Genomic DNA, 22,982 nt, shown 5'->3' with positions numbered 1-22,982 from the left:
TTGGCTTTAAAAGGCACCAGTGTTTCTGTATTTGTGCATTCAGTGAAGAGCGGTGAGCTGATGACCTTCGCGGCCAATCACAGTCATTTCTGCTGAGCACTGGTGATTACTATGGCAAATCAACACTGTTTAAGAGTGCACTAAACGCCACTTAAATGTTAGTGGGAAATGGACGTGTTTAATATTTCAGTACCGAGACAACACTATTACAGACAACACAAGGGTGTGCTACAGATGACTACATTGTTTTAGCACTTACCAGTTGAAGCAGGAAAGCATCCCCATGGAGTTTACCTGATGCCATGAACTGAAGCCTAGGAGGACACTTAAGCGTATTACTAAGAGATTGTGATTTTGTTTAATGCCTAGTAGGCTATTTAATTGTTTAAATTAAGCTTAACTGAATGATGCTTTCGTTTTTGTAAAATGGCGGCCGCGTGAAATAAGCGTATTGTGGAAAATTCATTAAAAGATTTTTTACAAATCACTCCAGCACAATATTTGACATTCCAAAATTATTTTAATACACAGGAAATACACAGTAATGTCATTTGAAATGTGCACTTTATTTAGAGAAACAGAAACTTTCTACACATTCTGAACATCATATATTGTTTGCTTGTAACACTTAGACCAGGCTGAGTGCTTTTCCGTTCTCAGTTAAAAAGACAAAGAACAGGAATGCCTGGACTTTGTCATCTGCCATCTGTTGCTGAAGAATATCTATATTTCAGGGAAAATCTAAATACACGGCCCTCATAGAGAACTAACTGATCGTATCTCTTTTCATCCCTCTTTGATGGCGTCTGGAGACTTATCCAGTTTCGCTTGGGAAAATCTCTATACTTTTGGGTTCACCCTCAGGAAAATAAACACATTGGAATGCCCTGTGATACAATGCAACTAAAACGACAGTCGTGTTCTTGTACAGCGACAGGCTGAAAATGGCCTAGTCAAACAGATGTGCTGCTGTGATCTTGCCGTCATATTTGGAGCCTTTACCATCAAAGTCTGATGGCAGGATTTCAGCATCAAACTCCTTGAAGTAGTTTTCCAGGTCATCGCCGTGGACAAACACCTTTAAAGACACAGAAAGTCTAAATCACTTTCTCTTCAAGCATATTTTAATGATCTGGATTTGGATAAAATTGTTTTTTGAACTGTAGATTAAAATTTATTCTCCTATTGAGACTAAAATGTTTGACTATTGTTAAAACCATCTTTAAATTCTGCTCAGAAATTCTGGTATGACTTGTTTCCGCTTTATCTTTTATAACTTGGAAATGTTGGTGTTTTGGTAAAAACTACAACCAAATTTCAAAAGATTTTCATAGAATTACGTTGGTTTATTGTACAAATGAGTGAAGGGTATAATTTTACTAGTCACATGTAAAAAAATGTAGGCTACTGCATGTTAGCCATATGCTAAAATGCTAGCAATGTGTATAAAAGACTTGCTATTTTATAAACCTGCTAGCAATGAGCCAAAACATTTACCTTATGCTAGTGTTCATCAGCCAAACGTTCAGACTCAATTACCAATTGGGACAAAAAACAAGAACAGAAAATGCAAGCTTTCACAATGAAAAGGGCTGAGGAGTAAAACAGGGTCATTATAACCCAGCAGACACGCAACATCATAAGACGTTAATATTAGGTTAGATTTAGGTTGTGATGTCAGGTGACCAAAATTCAATGTCTAGCCAGCATCTAAGGACAATATTATTTTGACATCTAATACTGACGTCAAACAACGTTGATATTTGGTTGATTTTAGGTTGTGTTGACCAAAATCTAACGTTGAGCCACAACATCTTAAACCAACATCATATTGGGGTCAAATACTGACATTTATTCGTCAGGTATGGCAACCAAAATCCAATGTCTGCTAGACGTCATAATAGTAACGTCTACACTAGGTCAAGCTGCTACATCATTAGACGTTGATATTTCAGACTGAGACTATAAAAAAAACATTGTGACAACATGCTAAATATGCTAACACAACAACCAAGCAACACCTCAACAACTACCCAGAATACAACAGCCACACAGAATATTCCAGCAATTACAAAGGCCATCAAATGTTGTCTTGTCAAGCTATATTTTTAAAAGTTCTGTCAAGTGAAATGCACATTTTTATTTTATGTATGTGTTTTGAACTAAATCATGAAGACATGATGGAAATACAGTAGAGTACCTACTCTCCATTTTTTAAAAACAGCCAGTTGCATTTTGTATTTTTTTATCACCGTCCTGTCAGTAATGGTGTTTTCCAAACAGAGTTCATCGCCTTCTGAATGACACTTCAGAGAAGAAATCATGGTTGCCATATTAAGGTGTCGTTCCAAACCAAAGTGTTCAAAACTGGCCACTTCGAAGGGCCCTTGGAGTGAATACAACTGATTGACACTTTAGGCCACCATCATTTAAACAGGGAAGTTGTTTTGTGTCACACACTGCACTCAGTTTGAAAGGGCTCATTCTTATGCTCTGATCCCTTCAGAGGGACCCTAAGAGGCCATAGGGATGAGCCCTTCCAAATGGAACCCAATGTGAGAGTGATTGAGCTGAAGCACATATAGCCAGTGGTTGAATTGTAGATAAATTTCAAGGGGAAAGGTACAGGGGGGCTAGGGGAATAGGGGTTGGGTGAAGTTCTGTAGCCACACACACAATGACAACAAAATATGTCTAAATACATTTTTAATTTGAGAAAATGCTCTTTTTTAAATAACCACCAAGCATCAACAATCTTAAGCACGTCATTTAAAAAAAAAAACATGAAATTAAAAGGTATAATTAATAAATTAACAATGTAAAACTTTGACTACCAGCAACTATTTAATTGACTAAATATAAATTTACCTTTTTATTTACAACCCTTTGTTTACCTAATGTGGCCCAAGTACATGAGCTTTTTGATATAAACTGAAATAATAACAGGAAGAATATCTTACAATCAGACTAAATCAACAATATTCCTCTTGATACAACAATGTTAAAGAAAAAACAAAGTTAGCATTTAGATAAATTTACTGTTTATTTATAAATTGACGGTTAAACAGGGCTTAGGAGGAATAAATGCAATAAAACTAATAATATGTCATGAAATTTGAAACTTAAACCACCAGTAGGTGAAATCAAGTCTTTGTCACTGAATGATTCATTTAATTGAATTGTTCGAACAGCTGATTCATTCATGAATGTCTTTCTAAATGTACGACAAATCATTGTCTTACATCAAAGCTCAAGATTCATTCATAAACAAACATGGTACGGAGATGTACAGCGGCTGAGCTGTTTGGAAGCATTTTTCGAGAAAAAAAGAGCAACATTTGGACAACAGTGATTCTAAAAATGCATCATATCAGTTGCGTTCTGATGTTAGGGATAATAATGGTTCATTTTAGAAACTGGGATTCTAGAATCTGCTGTAACTTAGATATTAACAGCGAAACTTCGCTGAAGTTAATTGTTAGCAAGCCGTTAACTGTGTTTTACAGTGAATATAGAACAGCTTAAGTTACACTCGCGCCAATCCACCTAAACTGTTCTGAAATGCTGTTATTCAAGGCAGGTACAGCATAAATAATATTAAACAATTAAATATCAAACCTTCTGTTCTGTTCTTTTTAAAAAATGCAAAAAGTTTCATCTGAACTGCCCTCTTAGACATTTTGAAAATCTCTCCAAATGGCGCAATGAACTGTTTTGCGCTTGGTGCCTTATTACAATACTCAGTTCTGATTGGTCAATCTTCATTTTTCATGTGATAAATTATCATAAATAGAGCATTTTAATATTTAATTTGCATGATTAGTTTTACATTACACACACCGTTGTTAATCTAAAGGTGAAAGGTTAAGGGGGATGGGGGTTTTACAAAGGGGATTATTGTCATTTTTGTCATCCCCCTGTCTCCCCCTTTCGAGAACTGCATAACCATCTTGAAGGGGGTGGGGGTGGGGACAAGTCAGATACTACAGAGCATTTGATTGGTCAGTAAGACACTGAAATATGAGGTGATATAAAAAAATCCTTGCTCCATTTAGGCAGAAGAGACAAACTGCGAGCTTTGTATGTTTATATATAAAGTTTATATGTACTTTAAAATCGACATGTTTTGACACTAGTGAGGCAGACCAGACTAAATTGAATCGTTTGAATGGGGTAACCTATAGTTGCTTCTCTTTTTTTCCATTATATTTATTTATCTGAATTAAACACAATTTGGTTTCTCAGTGGTTAGCACTGTCACCTCACAGCAAGAAGGTTGCTGGTTCAGTCCCGGCTGGGTCAGTTGGCATTTTTGTGTGGAGTTTGCATGTTCTGCCTGTGTTTGCTTGAGTTTCCTCCGGTTTTCCCCACAAGTCCAAAGACATGCGGAATTGAATACTAACTAACTAAATACTGAAAACTAATACTAACTAAATTGGCCATAGTGTATGAGTGTCTGAATGAGTGTGAATGGATGTTTCCCAGTACTGGGTTGCAGTTGGAAGGGCATCCGCTGTGTAAAACATATGCTGGATCAGTTGGTGGTTCATTTCGCTGCGGCGACCCCAAATTAATAAAGAGACTGAACCTAAGGAAAATGAATGAATGAATGATAAACACAACTCACCCTTTCCAGCAGTTTGCTCTTCATCAGGGGTTTGACCACATTGTATGTGGTGGTGAAGTACCAGGGCTGGTGGATAAAGTGCACTGCTTTGAAGCGGGCAGGGAAAGAGTCCTGCCATTAAGAAAAAGAAATTCACATTAATGAATGATCATGTGGAAAGAATGGCATTAATATAGTATATATATATCTGTAGACTTTTTGGGATGCTTTACCAGCAAACCAATGTTTGGGCACTCATGATTAGAACGTGCACTTGTCATCTTGGACTTATACTGGCACCTAGTGGTGTGGTTATAGCATGCTGAACATTATTTAGTTAATTTTATTAGTATTTTTTAGAAATTTCTTTTATATGGTTAAATGTCTTTGCAAAACAAACATTTACAATTTTTCGTAAACTTTTTGTGAATTTTTGTATAGAATTCCCTTGAGTTTAACTTGTTACAATCTGTTTTAAAACTATAAAAAAAGTTTTAGTTTAGTTTATTTTTTGGATTATGCAAAACTAAGTGCTTAAATAGTTTTATTATAAGTTATATTTACAGAAATGTTAATTTGTTAAAACTGCTCTAAGCTTTGTAAAATATAAAAAAATATGTGAAAGTATTGTCACAGCCTCCCTATATGCAGTATGCCTTATACCAAAGATGTCTCACAGCAATTCGTAATCTAGTGGCTACTTCGTATGAAATCGTACAATGTCATACAAACAATTTAGTTTGATTTGCTCATCCCCCTGAATTGGGTTTAGGGGCATATTGGGTGCCAGTCCTCATTTTAAAAATCATCCATTTTCGTATTACTGAACTTGACAAAACGTAAAATAGTTACGTTTCTTTGTGAGATCAGGCTGGTTATACTATGCTTTCATTCATTTACAGACTTCCATGATATTTTTTATGTTGTGCAACTTTCTTGAGGTAAAAATAAACACAACACAGAGATCTATTTAGCTAAACCATCACCTGCAACATGTCCACCATTTTCTTTAGCTCTGTGGGCTTGATGCCGGAGGCTTGCTGCATTGTGAAACCCTTAAAGTTCTCGATGATGCAAAAGCCGTTGATCTGAGTCTCCTCATTTTCCAGAAGCTTCTCCAGGATCACACAGTAAGCTCTAAGGATCTAGAGCAAACACAACGTCAGTAGTTTACAAACCAGGTACTTGTTCAGTCTGTGATTACTTTAAAAATTTACCTCATCAAAAGTGATCTCCTCATAGTCCCAGTTCTCGATGTTAAAGAGTAGCACCACACGGCCATATTTGTCTCTGCTGGATAGGATTCCTGGGTATCCGGCCTCAATGGTGCTGCGCACAGCCTCCGGGGTCAAGTTTTCAAAAAGTTCAGGATAATCCCGTCTGAAGCGCACATAACCTTCGGGAAAATATAACCAATCTGCATGTTAAATACAACATCACAGTTTATGGGCCCAAAAGCTCTATCAGATGCCAAAAGCAAACAACAAATGATACTAGTATAGTGTAAGCTCACAGTGTGCTGTAATGGTATTAGTATTGAAAATCATAATCATAATCATAAAGCCTATGTCTAATCACAGATGGTCAACAGTCATTGGGCCCTATCATACATCCGGCTCAATAAGGCTCAAGATGTGTTTGCCCCAATGTGTTGCTATTTTCAGACCAACGCAACCTTAATTTTCCCGTTTTCTGCCACGATGTTTAAATCAAAAATCAATTCGCATCACTTTGTGGACTCATGGGTGTTTCGGTCTAGAAAAGAGGTGTGTTAAGGCGCATTGTTGGCTCGTTGCTATTTTGAGGAAATAAAATAGACTGTGCAATAGACCAGCTGAAAGCCGGTCTAAAGTCCAGCACAGAGCGTGTTAGTTGTGTGCCTCCCTTACACATTGCTAAAGCACGCAGGACATACAGCAATACGCAAATATCTTTACACATGAAAAAGAATAAAAGGAATAAAATATTACAAAAATTATTATTTTATACATAAATATACAAAAACCACTGCCTGCATGCCTTTTCATCTGGGGGGGCTTTTTAACTTTATACATGACAATATGCTTTTGTATAATCTTAATATGGTTAGCAGTATTATTTATCAAATGTATATTTATATCTGTTTAATTAAAAAGAAGCTTCGATTTGTCCACCTGTTTTGGTTTTACATCATATGGGGCCAGGGGCGTAGATTTAGGGTGGACGGTGGGGACGTGTCCCCACCAATATCCACAAACTACTGAAATGTCCCCACCAATAATTTAATTCACTTAAAAACATCGCGCTGTCAGTATAAACCTAGACATGCTGAAAGGGTTAAATCACTTTCTATCCGAGTCGCACCGCCCCCAAACACATATGAACATTGTGATTGGCTGTGCCTTTCCCTGCTGTCATGTGAGTGGCTGCTTTCAGATCATAGTTTCAGATACAAACAGCGCCTAAACAACTGCGCGGGGGGAATTTTCCGATGTGAGAGGTGTGTGCCTCGCACAAGTGAGGATGGAGGTAGCAAAAAAAGGTGGACATAAAGAGCTTTTTTCAATGAAAAGTGTAAGTCACATAAACTCAAGTTTGCTACTGAATGAGTCCATCGTGGTAATCCTGCTATTGCTGGTGTATATATATATATATATATATATATATATATATATATATATATATATATATATATATATATATATATATAAACAATATTCATTCTTGGCGGGGGTGACTCGTCCCCAGTCCCCACCAATGTCAAGCGCAAACCTACGCCCTTGTATGGGGCAAAGCAAGTGTTTTTGGATATAACTCAATTTTTTGACTACACTTCGTTATTATTGTTCATTTATTTGTTTCCTGAAAATTAGAACTGAATTTATAAATAGTTTTAAAACAAATCTTTGCGCTTAACAAACAAAATTAATTATGTAGGCTAATGGATGTCTGTGCTTAGCCTGCAACACCGTTTTCTTATCCACGATGGAGAGAAAGCAAATGCGCCATGGTGCGGCACAACTGACTCTTAAAGGGAATGGGAGATGAGACACTGAGATGAGGTTTATTTTTTAAAGTACACTGTAAAAAAATCTATTATTTTACAGTTTTTCCGCGGCAGCTAGGGTGCCATAAAAAAACTGTAAAATAGCAGCCGTTAAATTTCAGACACTTTTCGTAAAATAATAGACGATTAATTACAGAAATTTACTGGAAAAGTAAATTTCCCTGAAATTTCTGTAGTTTAACGTCCATTATTGTAACTGTCCATACTGTTTTCGAATCTATTCAGATGATCTCCGGGTAACATTTTACTTCAGCTTAGCATATATAATTGAATTGGATTAGACCATTAGCATCTCGTACAAACTTTTTTAAAGCGTTTTGATAATTTTCCTATTTAATGCTACCATGGCTGCAGCAGACTCAATTATAATACACAGTGCTGTTAATTAGTTTAGCACTATTTACAGGTGCTGTGTAATATCATTGTGCCTGCTGCAGCCATGGTTCGGCAACAAAATCTCCTGAGCATTATGCCAGAATGAGAGTATAGATCCCAGCCATATTAGTCTAGAAAATAACTAATGTTTAGTTTTCCATCCGTCTTAAAACCTAATGTAACTACAAAGTAGTCAAATTCTAAGTAAATAAATAATTGAACTCAGGTGTCATAAACAAGAGTTATGTTTAAAAACCGCCTGATGTGTTTACTAGTTATCTTTGACTAATATTTAAATTAGTTTGAGGATTTGCAAAATTAAAGATGGAAAAAATAATACATCAGGAAAGACTTTTTCACAGCCCTGTATTTATCTATATTTAATTGCCTGTCTCTTTATTAAAATACTAACATAAATTACTAGAAATATATACACAAAATCTGAAAAAAAGACAATCTTTAAACAAAAACAAGCAAAAGTTGGTTTTAATGCGATCTTCCTTGGCACCATACAGACCTTCAACTGTTTTAAAGAGACTGTCCCTTAAATAACTGTTTCAGTAGTTCAGTTATTCTTTATATTTAAGCTGACAATTTGTTTTATTTCTGTCTATGTGGAACCATGGTGCCCCTATAATATTCAGGTCTGGACTCTGTGGAGGCCATTTCATAACTGCCAGTGTTTTCATCAACTGTGTTTTCCTCCAAATATGATTTCACTGCACTAGCAGATTGTTTAGGATCATTACCATGCTGAAAAATATCACCATTACCAATGAGTACTTTGCAGAAGAAATTACATCATGGATTAAAACCTGTCTGTACCTTTCAGCATTCACAATCCTATCAATTCAGACAATATTGCAACAACCCAGACACAAATACAGCATTTGGCCAATCCACTCACCCTTCATGAGTTCATAAGCCCGGTTTACATCATATTTCCTGGCACGGATGAACCTCACCAGCACGCCATCGGGTTTTTCCCCAAAAGTATCCTGAACACCTTTAGCAAGCTCATCTCCAGTCTCTGCCTTCTCCTTGATTATTCCTCTGAGCTCCTTCACAGCTGACGTTCGCTTCTCATCTGTCTCATTCAGCTCATCTTTAGCCTAAAAATGAAAACACAAGAACAACATTTGTTTTTAAAGAAACATGTTTAGAAAGCTTTATCAGCCTCAATGAAGCATGCTAACTCAATAGCAGATGTTAGTTTTTGTAGTGATAATAGGCTTACATGATTCTGAATGGTTGCTGGGCTGTTACTGTTTTGGGCAATAGGGTTGCATCATCAATAGTTTCACAAACACCATTAATGGTCTGATAGTAGATGCTAGTTTCTGAAGTTCCGATTTGAATCTTAACATTTTCCTAACAAACTGATGCTGGATGAATGCTAGATTATTACTAGGGTGATTTGGATCTTTACTTTATATGAGAAATACCATAGTTTTATTGTAGTAAACCTTTGACTTTGGTTTACTAATTACCTAGTTGTATATTGTAGCACAACTTCGGTTTATTAGTGTTTTTTTTTATAACCAAGGCTTATTTTTGTTAGCTAAGATGTTGCAGTGATGCTTTGGCTCACCATTGTACCTGAAATTAGATTGTTACATTTTTACATCCAACAAATATTTTACCAGATCTTTAAACGTAATGTTCTACGGTTGCTAGGTTGTTACTAGGTTGATTTGGATTAATACTATATGGTTCAAATTTAATAATAGTTTCACTAGCTTTAGCAAATGTTGCTACTGTAAGTTAGCTCATATTATAATCACATATTTGTAGTACATTGTTTAGTACTACATTTTTACATTTTCTTAAAAATCTTATAGCTTATCTCCTTTTACTTAGCAAACACAGCTAAGATGCTAGTTTACTTGGTTTTCACATTTTCTCAAAAGATCTTGAGCTAAACCTGACACCATGATGCTGGATGTTCACCAGGTTGTCACTCGGGTGTTTTCATGCAGTTTAAATTGACCATTAGCATCGGTAACACTTGATTTTGATGGTCCATTTGAGTATTAGTAGCTAGACTGTCTGCTTAATTAATGAAGGAGCAGTATCAACTAATATTTAACTGACTATAAGAAACTTTGTAAGTACATGTCAATTTAGACTAACCCTAATCCCAGCCTAAGAGTCTACTTATAATCTAATGAGAATGAGTTGGCATGTAGATGCAATGTAACTTAAATTCAACAAACGGACTATCAAAATGGAGTGTGACCTTAGCATCACTGTAGCAATGGCAGCTAATAGTGAATTAGCAAGTAAACTTATATTTTGACACCTAAAATGTGCTGTGTTCTGTCTAATTGTGTTTATTTTTTTACACTCAGACATCTGAAAAATCTCCTCACACCTTCTGCATGGTGTGGTCTGGTACTTTTGTAGAGGCTTCAAACACGGGCCCATGGTCTTTGACCGTGAGGTGCTCCAGCTTTGCCCGAAGGGCCTGCTCCTCCTCGGACACCATTCGAAATGTTCCACTCTGTGGAAACAGAAGGAGAAAGATGCATGAAAACACCCTAATCCACATGCTTGAATTCAGTAGCGCTAATCAATGGAAGCTAGTGTGGGCCAATGCTAAGCTGACTCACATGAATTGCATAAAGCCGGTCTGAGATTGAGGATTAGCAGCTAATGTTCGTAGCTCTATTCCTAAATACTAAGAAATTCCTTGTTCCTAAAACATTTGTTAGCAAAATGAGCAACATTTTGGATGAACCAGCATGAAATCACATGTTGTGTGACGTAACAGAGTCTTAAGACTTCACTTAAAGCTAAGTTTTGATAATGTAAACAGTTCTGTTTTATTCTTATAAAGACAAAAACGTGTATACTTACAACAACCGCCATTGCTTCAAATACTCAATGCAACGTTCTGTGGGGAAAAAAAGATTGTTATCACAAGGAAAATGCTGCAGTCACATGCCTTTTTTTTATTACAAGGGAATTACAGTTTATCTAAATAATGAAAAAATAAACAAGTTAAAGGCTTGGGAAATGATATAGCTTCAAATCATATGTTCATTATCCTAAACTTAGCATTTTAAATTAGTTAAAGCTGATTAAGAGTCAGGTAAATATAAATTTAATTCAAAATAATCACAAATAACAAATAATTTGATGCTCAGAATCCTTACACATTTTACACACACTACAAACACTAATTTCAGCTGTTTGAGAAACAAAAGAAGAATTATTATGATAATGTTTGCAAATTTAAATTTTCTGAAGACAAATCATTATTGTAAATAATCTGAAAAATATAGAAGTATTTTTGTCCACTAATAGACTAATAAAACACCAAAACAAGAATTTAATATAATACAATAATATCACTAATAAATATTAAATATAAAAAAATACTAATTTTGGATTGCTAAAAAAGGCTGTGAGTATTGTTTTAGTAATGTTTAATTCTGATTTCTGACTTTATAAAGCACAATGAAAGTATAATAATGTACACTTTTGTTTAAGTTTATATTGACATTTTATTTACGTACTATAAGAGTAATAAAATGCTCAATAATATCAACAATTAAACAAATGCTACGAATAAAATGTTTTACTTAGAATATATGATTCGTATTATAATTTCTGACAAGTGATTATCAGAAAGCTATATGAAATAATAATAATAATACTAACACATTATTTTTTACCTCCTTTCCCCATTATTAGAGTTACAAAAAAAAAAACAAATATTAAAAGTAATACAAAAAAACTGATAAAAAGTTTATAATTTTACTACTAAGTTTACTACTTTATAAAACCAATTAAAAATTAATAGAAAACATTTGTTTTGCAAATAAAATAACACCATTAAAGATGATTCTGTCAGTAGAATTAAACAAGATTTAGAACGATCTATCTATGTATCTATCTATCTATCCATCCATCCATCTATCTATCTATCTATCAAAAAAGCAGGCTCAGAAGTCCAGCGTAAAAAAATAAATAATTAAACAATAAATTAAATTAATAAAAAAGTTTGTGACAAATAATTATTTTCAATTGCAAAAATTAAAAGCTAAAAAGTTCCCTAATTCACTTTACCTCATTACCAACATCAAATCTAAAAGTAATAGACAAGTATCCATCATCAAAACAATAAGGAAATAATATTAATATTAAATAATATAATATAACAATATAAATGTAAATCAGAAAATAATAAACAATAGACAAAGATAAATAAAAGGAGCCATACCTGTGAGAGATTGCAGCTCTGCTGAAGTGAGGTGAGGAACAGCAGACGCCACTCATTTGTACTGCGACCTCTGATGGATTAACAGCGTCATATGAGATTATGGAGAGCAGATTTGATGGTAATCAGCGAAAAACATTGAGAGAAAAAAAAGAGCAAAGTGAATATTGATCAATGGCATTACTGCTCTCATATTTAATCAGAGGTAACCTTCCCTCACCCCGAGGAAAAAAAAGATAATGAAATATGGAAAGAGTGGGCCAAACGTAATAATATTATGGGTTAAATGTGAGGGAGGGTTTGTCAATTCATTGACCAATAGGATTTGACTGAATTTTAGCTGCAGTGAAAACAATGAGCTGAAAATAGACCTGAAACACAAAGCCAAGAGGGAGAGGAAAGCATTTACACTCCAAAGCAGATTATTAAACAATTATATGACATAACACACTCATTCAGCTACATTTTTCCAGATGATATTTTACTCAATTCATATGGGTTCAGAGAACTGACAAGTCTTTTAAAAAAAAACTTTCAAAGGTGAATTTATATTTTTGCTGCTTTTTTCTTAAGATTTTCTATGCAGTGAAACTAGATCAAAACTTATAATTCAAAGGTTATTCAAATTTTCAAATACATTTTTTAAAATTACCTTTTAAATTTTCCAATTAGATTAAAAGAAAAAAATTCAAACATAACTAGCCGCAGCCATTTATCACCCTGCAGCCCAAAACCGGTTACTCAATCAAGCTAAGCAAGGCTAAGCCTGGTCAGTAGCTGCATGGGAGACCTCATGTGAAAACTAGGTTGCTGTTGGAAGTGGTGTTAGTGAGGCCAACAGTAGCCTGTGTGAGTCCTAATGCCTTAGTATATTGAAGGGGACATTATACTGTCAGTGAGCACCATCTTTCGACATTAAACCAAGGTCCTGACACTCTGTGGTCATTAAAAATCTCATGGCACTTCTTGTAAAGAGTAGGGGTGTCCTGTCCAAATTCCCTCCATTGGCCCATCATGGCCTCCCAATTATCCCCATCCACTGAATTGGCTCTATCACTGTCTCCCCACTACCCCTATAGCTGGTGTGTGTTGAGCGCAGTGCCCTCATTGTCCTGTGGCTGCTGTTGCATCATCCAAGTGGATGCTGCAAACTGGTGATGGCATGGAGCGACCCTCTGTGTTGTGGTTGCTAGTGTGTTGAAAGGTACTGGGATACTGAATAAACATAAATTAAGTTTAATTTAGTTTTCATAACTTGTTTTTTTTAATTTGGAAATAACATTTATTCTTCACCAAAATTTAAAAATTACTTGTTTTATGGACAATTTTCAGAAATGTAGTTATGTGTACTCAAAAACAATAAGTTGACATAACTAAATCGCTAAAAGCGTTGTTTTACATCTTATTCTGGGCTCTGTTGTGTGGGATGAATGTAAAGTTAATTTGGAGCAACTCCATATGTCAACGTTGCCATAAAAAAAAATCAATAAAATAACAAAAACGTTTTTAAGTTGTGTAAACTTATAGCTTTAATATTGGGCCAGACCGCACACCACACAAACTAGCTGATTGGTAGAGATGAGAGAGTGATGAAGTCTATAAATGGTTAGGATTCCATGATGGACAGAGGCCGGTGGGCAAATGTGGCCAGGATGCCGGGGTTAAACCCCTACTTTTTTTTCGAAGGACATGCTGGGACTTTTAATGACCACAGAGAGTCAGGACCTCGGTTTAACGTCTCATCTGAAAGGCTGTGCTCACTGAGCAGTACAGAGTTCCCATCAATTTACTGGGACATTAGGACCCACACAGATCTGAAAGACTGTGCTCACTGAGCAGTAGAGTTCCCATCAATATACTGGGGCATTACGACCCACACAGACCGCAGACTGAGCGCTCCCCTGCTGGCTTCACTAACACCACTTCTGGAAGCAACCTAGCTTTCCCATGTGGTCTCCCATCCAGTTACTAACCGGGCGCAACCCTGCTTAGCTTCAGTGGGCCACCATGTGAGAATTGCAGATGGTCTTGTATTTGAAATTGTATTTGTATTTGAAACAATTTGATTTGATTTACCAGTCATTTGATTTCACATCGGTCACATTCATAGCAAAGCGTTTTTTTTTTTTGCTCACATCCACAATATAATACATTATAATACATTACACATTATATTATCCTATTTTAAAATATAAAACACTTGTACAGATTGATAGGTTTTTCCCACTCCTATTTCCCACTCATACACGGATGGATGGGGCGCTGTAATCCTGTAAAGCAGGATTTAGCCTTTGAATGTGAGGGTCTGTGTTACTAAAGCAGTGGGATTGCAGCACAATGGCCGTCTCTGTTTTCTTGAGCAAAGACACAATTCACTACAAACACAGAAACGATCCATCTGATGATTTCGAATTATAGTATTTCAACCAAAAGGGAATTTCTAGACCAAAAAAACTTTTGGAGACCATTACATCAGTTTTTAATCCAGCCTCGGTCATGTGCCGCTAGTTCAAATTGACGTCACACTATAGACTTTACACACCTATTAATACCAAAATACTAGATTCACTGTTTTGAAATGCAAATCTTGTCAATACAGCTATTGTTAGAGCAAAGAAAGGAGTGAAAGGAGATTCATGGGTCATCAGGTCAGGACAGTACGGTCACATTGGGGGAAAATGTAATGTCAGAGGTGAAAATTACAGTACAATTTCCAACATTTTGATGTCACTGATTAGTCCTATTTGATGCTGAAGGGATAGCTCATCCAAAAACTTTTGCCTGTGAAACTTTTACTCGTTTCAAACCTTTATGAGTTTCCTTCTACTGTAGAAAACAAAAGATACATTGAAAAATGCTGAAACCTGTAAATTTTGAGTTACATAGTAGGAAAAACAAATATAGTCATTGGTTACACCGTGACCTAACAACATGCAACGCAACAAGATTCCAGCGACAACAATTTGGTTTCCACATGTGTGAAGACAAACATTTAAATACCAGCAATTCAGAAGGGTAGATAAGAGCACTGCACTCCAAACAATATGGTTTATAATCTAATTAATATACTGAACCTCTTTGACATTATAAAAAGTATTTGCTGAGTTACTTGTTGGTTTGTATTGAGTATGATTCTAACTTTCATTTTCAATTTATGAAATTGAAATTTATTGAAATTTGCCATGTTATTTTTTTATATGAAAGATCTGAGCTAAACTATCTGCTGCTACTTTCACTTTGGCTATAAATATCACATAGAATAGTATTAAAACTAATATAGTGGCATTTACCACTGTATCAAGCATATAATCAGCACATTAAGGTGATCATTGTTATAGTTTATGCTGTTGTTCAGCCAATATTTGCGTGTCAAGGATGGTAAGAACAACAAAAATACTTTTAACGTGGAACATTATATTGTGTCACAGCATGGTGTCACATGTAGTTAGGACATGGTTTTACTTGTTTCAATGATTTTCTTAATATTTTTGTGTTTTACAACAAAGCAAAAAGATTTGAAATAATGGATGTGTTGAAAACTAGATGACAGAATTTTCACTTTTGTGTAAACTATCACTTCAAAATGGCTCTATTAGGTGGTTATTTAGAACCTTTTTTAGTAGTAATTCTTTAAAATGTATTTTTCAACGATCATTTTTTCTTTCTTTGTTTTTAGTTTACTATGTGACCAGACCAGCTCTGTTCAGTTGAGGACATCTAAATAATAGAGATGTTTTTTTGTGTCCAACAGAAGAAATTCAAAGTTCTGAAATCACTTGAGGGAGAGTAAATAGTGAGTTATTTTTTATTTATGTTTTGGGTGAACTTTCCCTTTAACAAACTCATATTCCATGGGTTGCATATATTTTAAAAGATTTAAAACCTTTAACAAGATATTTGAAAACAAACACAGCAAAGTTAGAGATCACTCTTAAATAGTTTCTAGTGTTAATCTGGAGACTATTTCTTGAATGATATGTTCAACCTGTGCCTGAAATATTCAGACAACGGGTTAGCTAGATGAAGAGCAAAAAGTTGAGGCTTTCAGCAACAGCAAGAGAAGCTGATTGTTCCAAATCTGTGATTTCTGCATTACTCGTTAAAGTCCCCCAAGATCATCCACAAAAGGCATGATAATGAATCTTAATTTGTCTCTTATATCTTAATTTGTACACAATGCTTGACATCTTCCTGTTTTTATTAAAGTATTAGTTCATCCAAATATGATTTTACGTGGATTTACTCTCACCTAAATGGTTCTAAACTGTTATGAGTTTCTTTATTCTGTTCGGCACCAAGAAGAAATTTTTTTGAAGAATGTTGGAAACCGAGGTAACCATTCACTTCCATTGGAAAAACAACCTCTATGAAATTAAATCAAACCTGGTTTCCAACATTTATTCAAAAAGTGTTTTTCTTTTAACAGAAGACTTAAACACGTTTGGACCAACTAAAAGGTGAATAAATTATTACAAAATTAAATATTTGGGGGTGAACTATTCCTTTAACTTATAACTTCCAATCAACTTTCTGAAGACCAATATGAACAACAGCTTCTGAACACAGCTGATTAAATAATAATTCTACTGGAGCTGACATCACGAGCCAGCGATATTATAGATTTACAGTTCAACTTTGAGCTGGAATGTTTATGCTATTCATGTTGAATGTTTAAGTCAAAGATCTCAAAAACAATGCTCTCCAACAAACCTGCTGCACTGGTCGAAGAAAAGTTTTTCAAGCAGAATAATAAAAGACAGCTTTAATATTTGTACATTAGAATGTTTCCCTCTGAGCAAAGGATAAAAGACTTTATATACCCAATGATATTGTTAGGCATCTTTAGCACAAGAATGTTTTTAACAAAGTCAAAATACATATTGGCGTTTTTAATTTCTGGATTCCCACAATCATTAAAAGGGATAGTTTACCCAAAAATGAAAATATCCTACCCACATTCAGGTGGTTCTAAACTTCTATAAATGTCTTCTAGACAAACAAGATACTCGTTTGTCCAAGATACTAAACAAGAATGTTGGAGAAGAGCACCCATTGACATTTCTTCCAACAATATATATTATAACTTCCTTTAAGTTCAACAAAAGAAACTAAAAATGATTTGGTGCGCAAATCAAAAGTGCATCTAGAAAGCCTATTTTTTTATTATTATTATTATGCTTCCTTAATAATAATAAATGTAATGAAATTAACAAAATTACTTAAATTAGGATTTACAATAAAACTAAGGGCACTAAAAACTTTTGTTTAGTACAATAATCATAATTTTAATATCTAATGCAAATTCATAATAATTCAATTTAGATATGAAGTTCAATGCATTTTACATAGAAAGTCACATGCCGCCTTGCTTAGTCACCTGAACAAACACTGCAAACTCAGATGTGATAAGATTTTCTAACTTGTAAAAACAAACTAGGATGCTAAATTAAATAAATTTTGCTAATCATGACCAAGTTATCAAATTTAGTACCGACTGGCAAAAAGCTGCTGGTCAAGTGCCTTATAAGAGATAAATGACCATCACATAGTCTAAACATTAAGTTATAAATGCATATATAAAATTGCCTGAACTTTTTTTGGCAACACTTTTCCCACATCGAGAAAACAATTCTCAATTGATCACAAGTTGAAGAGTAATTCTGTATTAATAACCTTTATTTAAATAGCTTTGTATTTAAACATTTCAAGTGACCAGCAATATGAATGTTTAGTGGCAATCACAACTGTCAGAAAGCAGCATAACGACATGTTAAAATTACACCTTGACAACACTGATCTTACAAGTGAAAAAGTTTAGCTATTCCCTAAAATACAATGTGTAAATTCATTTAAGTTAATATTAACTTTAATAATTAAAATTCCTTAATGATTATGTTAGGCTTGGGTTACTTAAGTTTTTCAAGTGCAACATTACAGTCAAGTCTGAGGTATAAATAATAAAGTTGGTTGCTGGCATTGAGGTTGGCAGTATTCTCTTTTCACTCTTGATCTTACAGGCTGCAGTCCATCATATTTTCTGGCCAGTACTGGTCCTGTAAATAGTGTTTGAGGGAGTTGTTGGAAAACTGTTGGGATTGTTCAGCGTTTGAATCCTGGCACAGGATGTTGTTCTCCCACTGGTCCTCCACCAGTTTGTACAGGTCTAGAGCAGAAAGAGCATCTTCAACAGAACAATGTCCCTGTCTGTCAACCTGAAGGAAAACACACAGTCCACATAAATTATCAAATACTGATAAGAGCTTGACTTCCGTAAGATTTTTTTTTTTTAAACGATTAAAAAAAAGAGCCTATTTTGCTCACGAAGACTGTATTTACTTGATCAAAAATTAAATGTTTTAAAATTGTAAATAATTACAATTTAAAATAAGTTTTCTTATTAAATTTAGTTTAAAGTGTTATTCTTTGGATTGAAAAGTGAAATTTCAGCACCACTATTTCACTAATTTGATGATTTGCTGTTCTGCACAGTAAAAAATATCTGTTAATTATCAGTTTACGTATTTTGTGAAATACTATGTTCTGTATTTAGTGTTTCCATTTGTGAATTACATTATGTGACCATGATTTCTGCTCTATCGACTTTTGATGAGGAAAATTCATCTCTACAGTTAAAAAGTTGGAGGAAGAAAGATCAAGGTCCTAATGCAATTCAATAGCAAAAATAAAAAAAATTATCACAATTTACGGATATTATTTAAAGTGTACTATGATCTGTTATTAATGCTTTATGACTTAAAACAATATTTTTTTTTCAGTTTTTGTCTAATGTATGATACGTATTACTTAAATAAATAAACAACTCTTAAATGATTTTAAGGAACAAAAGTAAAATACATTTTGAATGATACCATATCAGTTTCCACACAAATTCACCTTATTCTCAGCTGTCGAGCGGGCGCTGCCATTTGAATCTTTTTGTCTCGCGACTTCCGGTCACATTCACTTCCATTCATTTTTTGACGTTAACAACTGCTCGTTACGCTGCTTGATGTTGCAATTTAATATTTTCTTATTATATTATGCTACTTGGTCTGTATAGTCATGCAAACATTTGTTTGTTGAGCAAGTAGTTTGGCCATTTTCTGCCGTTTATTATTCCTAGTCATTTCTCCCATAGGCGACTGAATCGGAAGTTCTAAGACAATCGCGAAAACAGGCGCACTTCCGCATTTTAGAATAAGGTCAATATGACAGCCTGTCAATTTTCAACACTATTAATAATAATAGAAAATACATCTTATAGTAAATAAATCTTATAATAGAAAAAAAATCTTTTGAGCAGCAGATTGTCATATTAAAATAATTTTATCACACTTTGACACTGAAGACTAAAGTAACGATGCTTGATTGTTCAGCTTTTAAATCATAGGAATGAATAAAAATTTTAACTGTATTCAGAAATCAATTAATAATACAAATATAATTAATATAATAAGAACCATTCAAATAAACAAACCAGTAATTTACATTTGAACCTCTGACATTATTACATGATTTAGAAATTCTAAAACTTTTTATTCTGGAAGGATTTTACTAAATAGTTATTAAATTGAGTCTAATTCAATTGTAATATTTCACAATTTTACTGTATTTGATTAAATAAATGAAGCCTTGGTCAGCAGAATGTGCTTTAGATGTTCTGCCAGACAATCATACCTGTATGGTCCTATTGAGAAGCTTCTGTGCCAGCTTCTTCAGAGAGATGTTACAATTCTGGTTAACATCATACAGCTGTCGCAGCAGGACACAAGAGCAGGTATCTCTGATCATATGTGGCTGGACAGAGATGTAGAGAACATTTAAGTCATGATATAAGGCATGGCCAACAATAATCTTCCCTTTGAGGATCTTGAGAATCTGGGGGAAAAAGAGAGAGAAAAAGTGTTATTTCAGAAATGTTATATGAAATAGAGCATAATAATTAGTTAGAATAAATCTGCCTAATTCCTTAATTTAAAAACTTTAAATGAAAACTAATTAGTGTAAGTATAGCGTATCAAAAAATTGAGGATTAAGCACTTTGGTATTAAGCAAAATTAGCAAAGAAATAAAGGTTATTATATTTTTAAAAGCAAAATCAATCAAAAGCTTATTAAAATAAAACTAAAATTAACCAAAAGTAGGATAATTTTGTAAAAATTAAAAAACAAGATAATTACAATAATAGTTGACCATTTATTTACTACAAATATTAAGTGAACTTGTATAAATAATAATGCATTTACTACAAATATTAAGTGAACTTGTATAAATAATAATGCGGTCTAAACATTAATTAAAATTAATTACTTAAAAAAATTGTATTTATTTAAAAAAAATTATATTAATTTGTTTGGTACACATTTTATTTAAAGAATTAAAAACAAATATACATTTAAATTAAAATAAATAATTACAATAATAAAAATGATTGATTATTCATTTAGCAATATAAAATATATATATACAAAAATAATGTTGTATAATGAAGTGGCCTCACCTCATTCTGAGCATGCTCAAAAGGCACCGCTTGTCTTAAATGATGGCTTCTAATGCCGCTCCATCTTGTGCGATAGTCAGTGACTGGATCCTGAGGTAAAATATAACTATCATACACCACATTACCATAATAATCAACAATACTACAGCGGGCCACTTCACTACGCCGACCTCCAGGTCCAGTGCCGACCATCTCACAGTCCATTGCTACAATCCTGGAGTGATCTATTCTTAAACATGGCGAACTCCTGCCACTAGTGGGCGGACTACTTTCAGAAGAAAAACCACTATCCACTTCCCATGATTCTCCAGGCAGTGTATGATGGGTTAATCTAGGCCTTTTGAACTGCATATTATTTGACTCTTCAGATACAAAATCTGATGTACTTCCATTTTTAATACACTCCGTCTTGTTGTCCAGAAGCTTTCGTTTCTGTCCTCTATTCTGCTCAAAGGATGTATCATGGATTGCGGGATTCTTCTTTTTAATATTTTTCTTTCGTTTACATTTTTTTTTCTGATGGGAAATAGAGGATGTTTCTTTGACAGAGGCTGGCGTGTGAATATTTTGCTCCACACCATTGCTGTTGAGGTGTTTCCAGAGTAAAGTAGACATGTTGTCGGCAAGCAGGTTTACATCTGTTGAAAAATGAATAAATAAATAAATCGAATGTTGTTAATTGGCAGTTGAAGATGCTGTAAAAAAACAGTTTTGAGCAGGGGTGCCCAAATGTTTACATATAAAGGAGAAAAAAGCAAACTTGATTGAGGGCTGTGGGCCGAATATATACCAAAGCATATTAAATTTGCCACTAGTAATTTCCTAATTTATTCTGTAATGTTTAACATTACAGTTTAACTAGAAAATGTTACTTTAAATCATATTAAATAATGCAGTATAATTTTTAAGAAGTTATAAAGAACTTCTTACAGTAAAAATAAATTTTCCGTTTATAATGCAATGGAGTTCAATGCTGAATACACTAGTCAAGCTGCTCCTGCTCTCACCTACTTTTATTTACCTCTATCTGTCAAGTGATAGTATTTACATTTAAGAAGTCTAATTCATTTACAACATTTATTTGAATAATTTAATTTAAGTTTTTTTTGTATCTCAGCAATAAAACAAAGAAACAAAAGGTTACGTTAAATTTGAAACGACAAATTGACAATCTCTGCCAAAGGCATTCGACACCTCATCGATCTCCCTTTCTTCTCAGGTGAGACTTTGGACATCTCTGGTTTTGAGTCATAGAAGACAATCTTTAAAAAGTTGAAGTAATGAAATTAAACAATAAATATTTTAATTAAAGCCTGGATATATATTTTTAAATAAATTAAAAACTTAAAATATATTTAATTTCAACTTTATATACTGAAATATAATTAAAGGTGTATCAGTTTAGGGTCAGGAAAACACACTTCCAAACCTAAAATAAACTGTAAAGGGAAATCAAAAGTACGGTATCCCTTATTAAAAAACAATTCTAGAGTAATAGTATAGTTATTACTCCAAACACACGTACATTTTTTATTAGAAAATAATTAGAGAAATACATTCATAAAACATATTAAAAACGTACAAATGTAGTTGAAAAAAACCCCCAAAGAAACAAATACATACGTGTAACGTCATTTGAAAATATTATATCATATTTTTTACTGTATGGACAATAATACAGCTGCCAGGTACTAAAATATATTAACAACATTTATATTAATAATACCTTATACACATACATGATTACTACATTAGACGGTGTGAAAATAAACGATTATAATTACCTAAAATATGTCGTTATGTATTTTCAACAACAATGTCCTGAACAATCATTCAGCATTAGCATTAGCTAGCTTAGCTTACCATTTAGCAAAGAAAACAACACGTTTTACCTGATTTTACGTTTGATAACGATACTTAACCTAATTATGGTTACGCTATAAAACATTCCGACAGAAAAGCAGTTGTTAAGAAAGTGGTACTTTATTCATTTTATTTAATTTCACGTACCTCAATGTACACGTGGACCCGCAGAATGACAGAGCTCTGGGAACATGCCGTGGCAAGACCCAAATCTCACGATTTGATTGGACGGCTCGCTTTGTCAGCTCTGGGATATGACTGGTCAAACCAAATACCAGCGACGAGTCACTTCTTCATATCTTGAAAATGTAGAAACAATTATCGATCTATTAAATGTAGTAATTATAAAACACAACAAATATGATCA

At 33.9% G+C, this 22,982-nt stretch overlaps 2 protein-coding genes across 3 annotated transcripts; both read right to left on the bottom strand.

Moving 5' to 3' along the window:
• Positions 1-547: 547 nt before the first annotated feature.
• Positions 548-22,830, bottom strand: rlbp1b (retinaldehyde binding protein 1b). 2 transcript variants are annotated; one of them, XM_005163003.6, is made up of 10 exons: positions 22,763-22,830; positions 21,331-21,390; positions 12,256-12,325; positions 10,887-10,923; positions 10,402-10,530; positions 8,935-9,139; positions 5,824-6,002; positions 5,593-5,751; positions 4,628-4,738; positions 548-1,078 (listed from the first exon to the last, which is right to left on the bottom strand). In XM_005163003.6, the coding sequence occupies exons 4-10, from the start codon at positions 10,896-10,898 to the stop codon at positions 950-952; spliced, it is 924 nt and encodes a 307-aa protein (XP_005163060.1). In that variant the 5' UTR covers positions 10,899-10,923; positions 12,256-12,325; positions 21,331-21,390; positions 22,763-22,830; the 3' UTR covers positions 548-949.
• On the bottom strand, positions 17,911-22,830 carry isg20 (interferon stimulated exonuclease gene). Its single transcript, XM_003201436.6, has 4 exons — positions 22,763-22,830; positions 20,753-21,390; positions 19,930-20,130; positions 17,911-18,464 (listed from the first exon to the last, which is right to left on the bottom strand). Exons 2-4 carry the CDS (start codon positions 21,365-21,367, stop codon positions 18,264-18,266), a joined length of 1,017 nt encoding a protein of 338 aa, XP_003201484.2. The 5' UTR covers positions 21,368-21,390; positions 22,763-22,830; the 3' UTR covers positions 17,911-18,263.
• Positions 22,831-22,982: the final 152 nt, after the last annotated feature.

Source organism: Danio rerio, chromosome 25 (assembly GCF_049306965.1).
Source record: "Danio rerio strain Tuebingen ecotype United States chromosome 25, GRCz12tu, whole genome shotgun sequence".
NCBI classification, from domain to species: domain Eukaryota; kingdom Metazoa; phylum Chordata; class Actinopteri; order Cypriniformes; family Danionidae; genus Danio; species Danio rerio.
Note: the sequence above shows the minus strand (reverse complement) of the source record. Positions and strands in the feature narration are given on the sequence as shown.